The sequence below is a fragment of the Azolla caroliniana genome, unplaced genomic scaffold (assembly GCF_043228905.1).
Source record: "Azolla caroliniana isolate FFs.n. ecotype wild unplaced genomic scaffold, voAzoCaro1.0.p SCAF_11, whole genome shotgun sequence".
Classification (NCBI taxonomy): domain Eukaryota; kingdom Viridiplantae; phylum Streptophyta; class Polypodiopsida; order Salviniales; family Salviniaceae; genus Azolla; species Azolla caroliniana.
Window position 1 is genome coordinate 13,840,604 of NW_028230446.1, and position 13,565 is coordinate 13,854,168.

General features: G+C 41.7%; 1 protein-coding gene across 1 annotated transcript; it reads right to left on the reverse strand.

Moving 5' to 3' along the window:
• Positions 1-1,017: 1,017 nt before the first annotated feature.
• LOC147857863 (cytochrome C oxidase assembly protein) lies at positions 1,018-5,057 on the reverse strand. The gene is made up of 3 exons (XM_087327928.1): positions 4,908-5,057; positions 4,330-4,465; positions 1,018-1,785 (listed from the first exon to the last, which is right to left on the reverse strand). Exons 1-3 carry the CDS (start codon positions 5,027-5,029, stop codon positions 1,708-1,710), a joined length of 336 nt encoding a protein of 111 aa, XP_087184054.1. The 5' UTR covers positions 5,030-5,057; the 3' UTR covers positions 1,018-1,707.
• Positions 5,058-13,565: the final 8,508 nt, after the last annotated feature.

The window sequence follows — 13,565 nt, forward strand, 5'->3', positions numbered from 1 at the left end:
CAACTCTAATTATGTACACCTTATGTGGACAAAATCATATAAGTTGCGTCAAACATAATATTAAACAAATAGTAGACACATAGTTCCATTTCTCATAGTTAAAAGTATAACATCTTTCTAATAACGGGATATTTATCATCTCTTTTTGTATAGATCCAATTTCACAAACACAACTATATGGAATGAATATCATATTAGTTCATCAATACATCGATGGTGCACTTCCAACTATGTATGCAAAACAAATAGCCAACAAGAAATTGTTTAAGTTACTAGGAATTTCGATAAGGAATCTAAGAAATATATTCCATTTTATCATAATCAATGCTAAGAAACAGAACATCATACATGTTCCAATCAACAATCAGCAATGGTTCGATTCGGTTCGAGTGTGTCAAAACCAAACCGTTTTTAATTTTTTTGAAACAAGAACCGAACCGAACCACAAAACCATTTAAATCGAACCATTAGGTAAAACTCCAGACCATTAAACCATTAAAACCATAGTTTCATGGTTCGGTTTTGGTTTTCAACTTAGGTCAAATTTTAAATTTTTTCGAAATTGTAAAGATTTTTCCTAAAATATGATAATTAGGCTTTAAAATGAAAAGGTTGTTTAAAAAATATTTAAAATATTTAAAAACCATCAAATCGTTTAAACTGCGGGTTCAAACTGTTGCCGATTTCTGGTTCCAATGCAAAAAAGCCATGCACACATCAAATCTTCCTTATGCTGAAGACTTTTTTTCATCAGTAATATTTTAAATATGAAACATTTAGATGGCTTTTCGTCAACAAGTTAGCAACCAGAATACATTTGAATGAAGTAGAACCGAATTTCTTTATCCATCTCAAGCACTCAAATAGCAAAAGGTAAACAGATATAACCTCTAAATGTAATATTGGCCTCACATCCAAAATCAATGTCCCATCACAAAACTAATGGTAAAATCAATCATAAGAAAATTTGAAATAAGAACATTCACATTCTTGTGTTGCTGTATTAGAGACAAGTAGTTAGCCAAACTAATTGGATTTCTTTAAGTATGCTTTAGGGAGGAAGTCATACGTACATGAGATCGAGACGATGATGATCAAGATCTGTTATGGTCCTCTGGAAGCCAGTAGCATGACCTATGGAGCCGTAAATGTTTTACAAAATGTTTCCTCTATCAGATTGATTAAAGGAAAAAAGGGCCATTTCAATGATATGGATAACGTTTTTCTAAACAATAATCATGAATACTTCACAGGTGTGCCTCAATATCAATGTGCAGTACACACACACACACAACAGTTTTACTCTATTGAAAAATAGGCTCCACTTGTCTATGTCTTATTCTTTTGTCAAAAATAAGCTTCTCTTTGTAATCACTTGAAGACTCTATCATGGAAATGCAGCAAACTTGGATGTCAACATGAAAAATGACTATTCCTTAGCTCATCAATGTGACTACATAGAAGAACCTGATATGCTGAAAATCCACAAGCTCTTTCCTCCTGAGATTACACTAAGAGGACCATTTAGATTTTTCAATGTATACATTACACATAGCACCACAATTTATAGCTGCAAATGCTATCTATGAAAATTTTGATGGGAAAAGTTCCTGCCTAAACTGAGATAATACTAGAAACTGCGAAGAATGTATTGCAGTTGCTTTGAAGAAGTTCAAGCCAAAGATCACCTGGCTGTGGAAAGCTGTTTCAGGGTTGATCATTAACTACTGGTTTTGGAATCTTCTTGTACTCAAAAGAGTTAATATCCATTTTTTCTTGCATTGCCTGTTATCATAAAATATGATCAGTACCTTCCTAATGCGCACACACATACAGCTGAAACATCTACAACTATCAAATATACAAACCTATTTACAAAACTTAAATTTTTATAACTGCCAGCATCCAACAACCAGGAAATGGAGTTACAATCTCCACTGCAATTCAGGCTGATATTCATCTAGACCAAACTACAAGGTCTTGATCATGACAACGCTCCCTTACATCAATTCAGCATTGAGTCCCCACTTATGAAATTAATATGACATCATAGTTGCATTGTAACACGTTCACAATAGGTCTACACCTGCTGCACTGAAGTTTCCTTCAAGTCAGTGAAAATAAATTCATCCCTTGGGTACTTCGCAATGAAGTTCCAATTTCTTTTTTCTTTTTTCTTTTTTATTATCCACTCTGTTTAACTATTAATGTTAGAAAACCATCCATGAAGGTTGCATGATCATTGCTAATCAATTGCTTTCTAGTGAGTAGGAATGAGATAGAGATAAATGTACTAGATAATGCGACCCTTGCCTCACACTTCGACCAATGTACTCCTCTATGCTCTATATTTCACTAACATATAATCCAGTAAGTATTGGCGGGAAAGTGCAGCAACCTTTTTAATCCCATTGCAAGGCCATCTCATGGAAGCAATTCATAAGGTTCTCCCACTCTACGTATATAATATCTAGCTCATACAATGTTATGATTCCCCATAAAATATATGCCCAAAATCTAATCAGTGGTACAATCTTTGAGCAAATCTAGCTCACAGCATTGTATCAAATGTTTTCTGCAAATTCACGAAGCACTGCCAAATTCACTTTCCCATATCTGCAATGATGGCCCAATTGTAAACATGTAATCTGATGAAGAGAAACTACTCTTCAATATTGCTTAGATTCTAAAACCCTTTTTGGTTCTCATCCTAGATAAGAGCATGTGCACTAGGATAGACCCATACAACCAAAGCATGATAATTATGTGGTTTCCTAGTATCAAGAGGTCCTTGAGGGCAACTGACATATCAAATAGCTAAATGTCAGTAGTTTGTGGAATTAAATTTCTCATATATGACCTTTGAATGTGTTTGGCTCCTAGCTTTCAATACGTTTGGCACTTCATAGTGCAGCTCTTGACTATTTTACAGTTTCTTTATAATAATGACTTTTCTTTTTTAAAAAGGGCCTTTTATGGTAGATATAAAATTGATGCTTTGTTCAAGTGATCAGCAACATGAATTTCGCCCATCTTGAAGTTTATATACAAGAAGGATATGCAAATGTAACAAAAAAAAAACATTTATTAGGAATACAATGAGATGAAAATTCGCAATAACAATTATGATGAGCCAACCCAAATGGCCATTATAACTTCTTGTTTAGCACCTGTGAAAGAAAATATTAATAGCCATATATTGGTGACTTATCTTGAGCCTTGATCATAGTGCATAACATTGCTACTTACAACTATTGTCCATAGAGTTAAATCTCTTTTGCAAACAATATACTAGTGGTTAAAGAGAACATAACCTAAAAGAATTTTGTTGTTGAGTCGTGATTGAGTAGTTTTAAGAACATGGATGTTTTTGTTGGGAAATATATAGCACATCTTTTACAAGGTGTAATGAGATTTTAATAGATTGTCAAGGTACTTCTACAGGCTATACTCAAATCAAGAATCTTCATGGGAACATATGCTTTTTAAAAACCAATATCTCTTTCATTTTATGCTTAGTATTCTGTGCACAAATGCATCAACAAACAAAAAGGTGGCATGATTCCATTTGTTAAAGAAATATGATTTTTTCAACATCCAACTAAAAAGGGATGCCTTCTGATTATGGTAATACGCAGCAAGTTACATAGGCAGAGATATGTCACCCTCCTATAGAGTTACCTAGTTTATTTTTGCTACTTTGCTCATGTCTCCAACAGAATTGGGTCTGCATTTTTCTCCTATGATTGAAGTTTGAATTCAGACCAGTAAAGAGTAGATTATTCATCTGCTAAGTCACACAAAGGAATAGAGCAAATTCAACAATGCCTTTATACTTGCTCTTGTTGGTTCCATTTCTCACATGATAGAAAACAATGCCACTAATGATCTTCTATCGGTAGGTGACATAGAACATGCATGGGAGGGTGAAATATCTTTTTACCCAATAGAACACACATGATCTTCTATTTCATCGATAAATTATTATATAGGGTGCTTTCAAAGTGCAATCTCTGAAAATACGCAACCAGTATCATGACCTTTAACGCGAAATTATCTGATATGTAATGCATAATCCCCCATCTATAAAACCAATATAATTCCAACAATATCAAATTTTCTATCAGATAAAGAGATGTGCTCTCTCAGTAAAGAGTGGGATAAAAGTATTTACTTGAAGCAGCAAATTCTGGCATTCTGACAAAGCATTTTTTTCAGAATCCGAATTGAGCTCCACTTCTTATTAAGAATTGCATACAAAGTTTGTTCACACAATTTTACTTATCATTGAAGTGTATGAGAGAGAGTGAGAGAGACTTTGGGACTAACCTTCAATTCCTCTTCTAAATTAATCTTCTTATTCTTTCTTTGTATGTTATTGCCTACTGGACCCTCACGGGTCAGGCCATCTGTATCCTTTATCCTCTCCCAACCCTGCTCATCTAACACAGAAGCCACATCTCTCCTGCGATCATCATAACGATAAAATAAGCATTTTGCATGATCATGTATCTCAATACAATGCCAATTTTTTCTTTTGTTTTTTAACCTTTCAAAGAAAACTAGAGATTTCCATATCAAGAACATGATCATAAATGAAAACTAAAATCAGAACTCAAAGAAGACAAGCTACTTTTACAAATACATAACCGTATTCCTGTTTTCTTTTCCTTGTAATGATGAGTCGCAGTATCAAGAAGATGAGAATAAAACTCCAAGGCTTAAAACAAGACCTAAGTATATATGCTAAGACAATTAATTTAGAAATACCTAACCATGATTTGTTGGTTTTTCATTCCTTTGGTTAATAAATTGGAGACTTGAATGAATCACAGAATCAAACTAATGAAGTAAGATGAATGGTGGAAATCTTAGAAAAAAAACGAAAAGTTTTTCCTAAAAGATACCTGCCTTGATGAAGATGACCGATGCCAAGGAAACCCACAACAGTTAAGCTCACCAGGGGTAGCCCGAACTGCAGGAAAGGACTGGATCGACCAACTCTCCTGTATCCTGTGGCGATCTTCATGCTCTCTCTGATTTCATGGGAGATTATGTCGGTGTCATAGTCATAAATAATATAATCATCATCTTCTTATGGCGATTTTGCATATTCTCCCGAATACCCCTCATATTTTCCAGAAAATACCCCTCCTATATTCTCCAGAAATACCCCCTCCCTCCCTCTCCATGGCTTACCAACAAAATCGCCATGAAAACTCCCATGGTGCTTATTAGGGTTTCATATGTGCATTAATCGATCATCTGTTACGGTATGAACCATACGTACCATACATGCATTCGCATTCGCCAATGGTTCAAACATTCACGAAAGAAAACACCCTCAAAGAATGATCAATACCATACTTTTGGATTAACTATTTATTATGAGGTAGATAAGCCTAAAAATGGAAAAGAAAACATTAAAAAATGGAAAAAAAAAAACACAAGAATGTTTGAATAACATTCGCATTCGTTTTCCAACGTAGGAAAACGAATGTTATACTAGACGAACACGAATTTTACGTACTATGAAACAAGCCATTTGAGAGAAGAATATTGTATTGATGTATCTAAAAAAGCGAATGTGGCCTATAATACCAAAACAATTATGTGTAAAGCTAGCTTGTTCAAATGTTGAGCGGTAAGCTTGCCCATGTTGACCCATCTCACAACTTCCTTGAAATACCTCCTCTCAATTGTACTCTTGTCCTTTAGGACTCTTGGCTCAAATCTTTGTGTTTTTCATGTGTCAATGGCCAAAGACGATAAAAAAATACTAGATTGAGAAAAGAAAGATTATTGTTGAGCGGCAAGCTCAATTGGATCTGGATTGGTTGAATAAGCCTGAGCTGGATTGGCATTCGGAAGGCTGAGCCGGATCGGTGAGCCGGTGTGCTGGGGAGCTGGTTAGCTGGATCAAGCAGTAACCGAAAGCCAAGTAGCAACTAGTCTACTAGGGAGTTAATATCTCGTAGTTAGTGTCAGACACTCGTGTGAGCATTGAAGTACATTGTACTTCTGTCAGTCCGTATGGACTTGTATAAAAGTGTTCACTAAACACATACGATGTACAAACTGAGTAATATTTGAATTGAGGTTTTTGTGTTCTCACTCTCTCTGTCTCTAACGCGTACTGTGTATACTCTAAGCTCTCCATTAAACCTGCGTTTTCTGTTTTCGGTTTTCCATTGCTTCCGCACACTATTCTTTCACATGGTATCAGAGCAAGAGGGTTGAGAACCTCTGCGTCCAACATAGCTTGAAAGGAAAACCTTCGTAAAGAACAGGAAAAGCAAAATGGACAGAGGAATGGCTAGCTCGCTCCCGGTGGAGAAGCTCGACAGAACCAACTACGCATCTTGGTCTTACAAGATGCACCAGTACCTGCTTGGGCATGGGTACTGGAACTATGTCAACGGAGCTAACGACACAACACCTGATGCGGCACACAAGGACTTCCCAATGTGGGAACAAGCGGCAAGCAGAGTGATGTACTGCTTCGCGTCCAGTGTTGGAGACCAGCTGCTAAGCCATATCCAAGATGCCAAGATGCCAAAAGAAGCTTGGAGAAACCTGAAGAAGGTTTTCGCCGCAAGCACAATGGCCAGGAAGCTGCAGCTCAGTTAGGAGCTCAGCAATGTGCGATAGAAAAATCTGTCTATGGCCGATTACACGGTCTAAATCAAGGAAATTTGTGACTCACTCGCCTCCGTCAATGTAAACGTTGAGGAGGATGAGATGGTGCAAGTGTGCCTTGGTGGGCTAGCGTCTAGGTTCGGAGCTTTCCGAGCGGCGGTTTGTACAAGGGGGAATACGCCGTCATTTTTCGACTTATAGTCGATGCTCCTTGTAGACGAGAACCACATCAGTGCGTCAACAAGTGCACCCACCGACAGCTGGATGTTGTACATAGAGGCGGATCGCCCCCATGGGCGTGGTGGATGAGGCGGGTCAGCTCGCAATGGTAGCGGCCGGCAAGAGCAGGACCGAAGGCACAGAGAGCGTGCCGACAACAGTTCCGGACCCTCCACAAGCACGGGGAGTCAAGGCGGCGCCGGAGGACGGCAAGCAAAAGCTGACATGGAATGCTAGTATTGTGGTAAAAAAAGGCCACAGAGAAAGCGAGTGTTGGAAGAAGCGCGCCGATTCGGACAGATCCGGATCCGGCAAGGCTAGCAGAGAGAACTGGCAATACTCGCACTACGTAGAAGGATCGGGAGGATCCAAAACCGGAAAAGCCGGTAAAGGGCCAGCCTTGGTGATGAAACACGAGGCTAACTCGATGAAGAAGACCGCTTCTGAATCAGAGGAAGTGTGGTACGTTGATTTCGGTGTGTCGAATCACATGACGAGCCACAAAGAGTGGTTCTCCTTCTTGGAGAAACCGGAACAACCGGGAGTCGTCGAAACCAAAGATGACACTCCTCACCCAATCGTGCATGTCGGACAAAAGGGGAAGTTGACGAACGTGTTACACATTTCGACCATCACAAAGAACCTAGTGTCGGTTGGACAGATTGTCGACCAAGGGATGTAGGTGCGGTTTACGCACCTCGGGTGCTTCATCGAAGAAGAGGGCCAAATCATTGCACAAGGGCGCAGAGACGGGAGGATGTTTATCCTCAACACCAATGACGTCGGCACCACGTTGTTCGCCAAAGGATAGAAGATTGAATCGGATATTGATCTTTGGCACAAGCGGATCGGCCACATCAATTACCGGCAGCTTCAAGACTTGCAAATGAAACAAGTTGTTTTCGGTTTGCCGAAGTTTAGTGGCCGGAAGGCCCATGTATGTGAAGCCTACCAACTTGGGAAGCAACACCGGCTTCCATTCCCCACCGAACAAAACCGTAGCCGTAACAAACAAGGTCAACCTTATTCATTTGGATGTATGCGGACCGACACAGAACATTAGTCTTGGCGGGAGTCGGTATTTCGTCTCTTTCATTGACGACTATAGCCGGAACACATGGATCTACCTCATCGAACGGAACAGTGAAGTCTTCGAGTGTTTCCGAAACCTGCAAAGCCTGGTTGAACGGGAAACTGAGAGGAAGATCAAGTGCCTGCGGTCGGATGGCAGAAAAGAGTACTTTTCCTGTCAATTCAACGGGTATCTGCAACAAATGGGAATTTGGCGCAAATTCAGTTGCAGATATACGCCGGAGCAAAACGGCGTGGGCGAAAGGAAAAATCGGTCGATTGTGGACGCGACAAAGGCAATGCTAGAGGAGAAGAGCATGCCCCATTTTTACTAGGCGGAGGTGGTTCGGACGACCATCTACATCCAAAACTGGATCGGCGACAAGGTGTCCACGCATGAGCTGTATTTCGAGTGCAAGCCGAATTTGAGACACCTTTGGATATTCGGTAGCATTGCATATATGCATGTGCCGAATGAAAAGCGGAGGAAGTTGGATGCAAAGTCGGAGAAGTGCATCTTAGTCGGTTACTCACATGAGCAAAAGGGGTATAAGTGTTATAACCCCCGGACGAAGCAGGTCCGAGTTAGCCGGGATGTTGAGTTTGATGAGACGGCATCATGGTATGCCTTACCGACTCCGACTTCCGACCCTGACCCGATACCGGAGGATGAGGCTAGTGAGCCTAAACCGGCCCAGATAGAAGATGAAGAGCTCGACACTCTAGAAGAGAGTCCGATCTCATTTCTGTTAAGTGGACCGAATGAGCGGCTGAGTCAGGATGACTAGTCGGATGAGGAATCGGCGAGTAGTGGAGACTCTGTCATGCTCTCGCCGCGCAAGGAACTGAGGAGACGGTTCACGCGCAAAGAGAAGGGGAAGAAGAAGATGTCGGAATACGAAACCGGCAACGTTGAGTCGGATCAGAGCAAGTCCAACTCCAGAAAGGATGAAGGCAGAACTCCGGGAACGAAGTCCAACCTGGCCAAGAAGGGCCCCAAACCGGGTACTACCAAGTTATGTCGGTCTTCCCACCAGAAGAACCTTGTGACGCGGTACGGGTACAATGAGTACATTGCACATCACTATGCGTACATGACCAAGGTGGCGGAAGTGCGTGAGCCGGAGAGCTATGCAGAAGCGGCAAAGGACGCGAATTGGCGTGCCACTATGGAGGAAGAAATGCGGGCACTTGATGCCAACGACACATGGGACCTAGTTGACCCTCCCTGACACTCTAAACCGATCGGATGTAAGTGGGTGTACAAGGTAAAGTACAATACCGACGGTTCGGTTAATCGGTACAAGGCCCGGTTAGTGGCGAAGGGATATGTGCAGACCTACGGAATCGATTACGATGAGACCTTCGCTCCAGTAGCGAAGATGACGCCGGTTCGTGTGGTTCTCGCAGTTGCTGCGGCAAGGGAGTGGCATCTTCACCAGATGGACGTGAAGAATGCATTTCTTCAAGGAGATCTTGAAGAAGAGGTCTTTATAACTCAACCTCCCGGTTTCCAGACTGAGATGAACAAGTCAGCGGTATGCCGACTGAAGAAGTCACTTTATGGCCTAAAGCAAGCCCCCCAGCTTGGAATGCGAAGATCACGCACCATTTGTGTAAGATGGGGTTTGCAGCCTCCAAGTCTGACTCTTCGTTGTTCATCTGGCAAGGTCCGAACGGTCTGGTTTCCATCTTGTTGTATGTTGATGATCTAGTCATCACCGGACCCGGACTCGATGAAATCAGCCGAGTCAAGTCCCAACTGTCGGAAGCATTTGAGATGAAGGATCTGGGGGACCTTCACTACTTCCTTGGGATCGAGGTGATCCGAAACCTCGACGGCATACTACTCTGACAAAGACACTGTGTATCGAGTATGCTATACAAGTTCGGCATGATAGAATGCTGACCGATCTCCACACCCTTGGACTGGAACCAGAAGCTTTGTCCCGACTCCAGACCAGCCTGTGATGAGAAACGGTTCCGACAAATTGTCGGAAGCCTTATATATCTAACAATCACCCGACCTGGACATCAATTATCTGGTCGGCGTGATCAGCCAATATATGCAGAAGCCAACCGTGGAGCACCTTCTATGCACGCATCGAATTTTGCAATATGTGAGCGGCACGAAGGAACGGGGACTGTTATACTGGCATGGTATAACCGAAGAGCTAGTCAGCTACACTGATGCCGATTGGGCCGGCGATGCATCGGATCGCCGATCCACCTCCGGCTATATGTTTTCCCTTGGTAGCGCGGTTGTTGCATGGAGTAGCAAAAAGCAGCCAACAATGGCCCTTTTGAGCACTGAGACTAAGTATCGGGACGCTACCGTCGCCACCTGTGAAGCCATTTGGCTTCGGCGACTGCTACAAGACCTACAGATCGAGGTACCGACCCCGATCCTGATCTATTGCGACAATATGAGCAGCATGCAGCTTGCCAAGAACCCTGCGTTACATGCTCGCACAAAGCACATAGAAGTGCATTATCACTTCGTGCATGAGCGGGTCCTGAGCAATGAAGTAGAACTTTGGTATGTTCAGACGGATCGGTAGGTTGCCGACATCTTCACCAAACCGCTAGGATCGGACAAGTTGTAGCACTTCACCGAAATGCTTGGTGTTCAACATCTCGACGTGCCGCACTTGAAGGGGAGAAAGGGTAGCAAAGGCACCAGAATGGGCAAAGGCAAAGAAACTGTTGTTGGCACCGGCGAGGGAAGAACCGGAAGAGGGGGAGACAAGAAGAAAAAGGAAGTCGAGTCGACGAAGGAAGTCGGCACATTCGAACAAGTCAAAACGAGCGGCTGCGGCGGCAGAGTCAAGAAGGACAGAGCTGACTGGAAGAAGAAGGCCAAGACTCGGACATGGTCCGATGTGGTGAAGGGCTTGGAACCAGAAAATGAATCGGTAGCAACCGATTCAGACAAGAGTTGGAACGAATCGGAGACACCTGATTCGGTTCAACAAATGGATTCGGAAGAATCGGATCAATTCAAGGCCAAGAGGACGAGATGGCAGCAAAAGTCGATGCCAACACAAAGGAATCGGCGGGTCGACAAGTGTCGAAGTCACAACAGCGAGGGAGCTGATTTGGGCCTGTTGAGCAGACAAGCTGACCGAGGAGGTCGAGATGCGTAGAAACAGAAGGGTCGCGGCAAACGAGACCAGACCAGAAGAGGAGCGCGAGCAAGGCAGAGTGACGCCAGAAGGAGCCGGGTGGAAGGGTCGGCTGCCATGGAGACTAACACTACGATCCGACCTCAAGTTGAGCTTGAGGGGGAGTGTTGAGCGGCAAGCTCAACCGGATCCGGATCGGCTGAATAAGCCTGAGCCGGATCGGCATCCGGAAGGATGAGCCAGATCGATGAGTCGGGGAGCTGGTTAGCTAGATCAAGCAGTAACCGGAAGCCAAGTAGCAGCTAGTCTACTAGGGAGTTAATATCTCGTAGTTAGTGTAAGACACTCGTGTGAGCATTGAAGTACATCGTACTTCTATCAGTCTGTATGGACTTGTATAAAAGTGATCACTAAACACATACAATGTACAGACTGAGTAATATTTTGAATTGAGGTTTCTGTGTTCTCACTCTCTCTATCTCTAACGCATACTGTGTAATACTCTAAGCTCTCCATTAAACCTGTGTTTTCTGTTTTCGGTTTTCCATTGCTTTCGCACGCTATTCTTTCACAATTATGAATTAGAAAGACAATAGCAACACAATTTATATGCCAAAATCTAACATTGAACCATACTAATTTGGCAATTGAGATGTTCTTAATTTATGACTCCTAGTCTTTTATGGCTTCCACCTTGTCATGATGCATGCTTGCCACTTGAAGTGATGCACCCAAGAATGTGCACGCCCTTGGGTCGAGGGGATGTTATGGACATGTACATTTCACCATATAAGTGTCACAAACGTTTGAAATGGGTAAAGAAAGAAAGCACATGGAGTATTTATATATTGTGCTAAGGGCCTTGTGTGAACATAATGTGAAATTAGTGTCACATAAGTGCAAGTGTGTGTGCTACTCGAGCACGACCACATGAGACTTGAACAAGGGAGGATGTGATGTCGTGTGAGAAGATTCTTTAGACCACCTTGTAGATCTCCTTGTATTAGTCCCCTCTTATATTATTAGTTCTCGAAGATTGAGATGAGGAGAAGGCTCCAACCGATGAACGCTCAAGGAGGCAAAGATTCAACCTCCATGACTTGCCTTCTTTCTTCTCTCTCTTCCACGAAGGTTTGGGAGCGATTAGCACATGGGATTGAGCTTAATACATTTGATGCACATGCGTACACAAGATTAAGGCTCCAACGGGCTAGTGCTCAAGGAGTTGAATGTTCCTATTAGGGGGAGGATGTCGTGACGTTTTCACGCCACAATAAGAAAATAACCTCTACCAAATTATACGAACTAATTCAAATATTTGTAAATGGTTGTTTAGTTAAACGATAGCTAATAACTTGATAAGAACCAATCACCATAGGATGATAATATTATGTGTAAATAGCTAGTTGAATCATATACTGAGTAAAATATTTAAAAGCTAAACATCTATTCAAAGCACACTTTGCTATTATCATTATCAAGTATTTTAGCTATTCAAGGTATTACCCACTTTTAAAGCTAAATACCCATTATCAACACATTTTGCTATTATCACTATCAAGTATTTTAGCTCTTAAAGCTACTACCCTCTTTTAAAGTTAAATACCTATTCAAAGCACATTTTGCTATTATCACTATTAGGTATTTTAGCAATTAAAGCTATTACCCACTAATGTAGGTGCCTCTTATGCATGGGTGACACTTGGCACTCATGCACCCACATTCCTTATGCATGGATGATTCTTGGCACTCATGCACCCACCTTCCTCATGCATGGGTGACGCTTGACACTCATGCACCCTCCTTCCTCGTGTATAAAAAGGGGGTGTGTAATCCTATCAAGGGGAAAATAAAAATATAGACATGAAATACTATTGTAATCAAATAGGCAAGAAATACTATTGTAATAATTTTGGAATTATCAATACAAGCTATTTCGTTTCTTCTCTTTCTTTGACAAGAAGCCCAATGCTTACTTCCCAAACTCACTACTTTCTTTTGTGTTGCACACGTATGTTTTGACCAACATCACAAATCTCCAACAAGGTGGAGATTCGGCCTCCACGAGTTTTCTTCTCTTTTACCTCTCTTCCACAAAGGCTTGCAAATGATTAGCACATGGGATCAAGCTTAATACACTTTATTAACACAAGTACACGAGATTAAGACCAAATGACCTAAACTCAAATTTATTTGGCCAAAATAATTACAATGGTGATTAAGAGAAGTTGTTACAAATGATTACAAGAGAAACATGTGCGGTAAATTAGTTGCAAGGATGCAAGTTATGTGGTCTTTGACAAGGCCTCGCGGCTACAACACCGTAATTGTTGAGGTAGTGTCCTTATGCCACTTTGAGCCTCTTTCCTTTCCCGACAAGCTAACTCTACCTCTCTGAGCGAGACTAACCCAAAACACCCTCAACCTCAAACCCTAAACTCTTGAGTAGGAAAAATAAGAGTAAAAAGAAAGAAATCTAAAAAATAACCTTAACTCTCAAACTATGTTAAA

What these genes read in the sequence shown, in the direction of transcription:
- LOC147857863 (XM_087327928.1), bottom strand. Translation starts at nt 5,029, where the DNA reads ATGAAGATCGCCACAGGATACAGGAGAGTTGGTCGATCCAGTCCTTTC. An exon ending in GGTCATCTTCATCAAGGCAG is followed by an intron (nt 4,466 to 4,907) that starts GTATCTTTTAGG and finishes TGATGATCGCAG; the next exon opens with GAGAGATGTGGCTTCTGTGT. An exon ending in ATTTAGAAGAGGAATTGAAG is followed by an intron (nt 1,786 to 4,329) that starts GTTAGTCCCAAA and finishes TTATGATAACAG; the next exon opens with GCAATGCAAGAAAAAATGGA.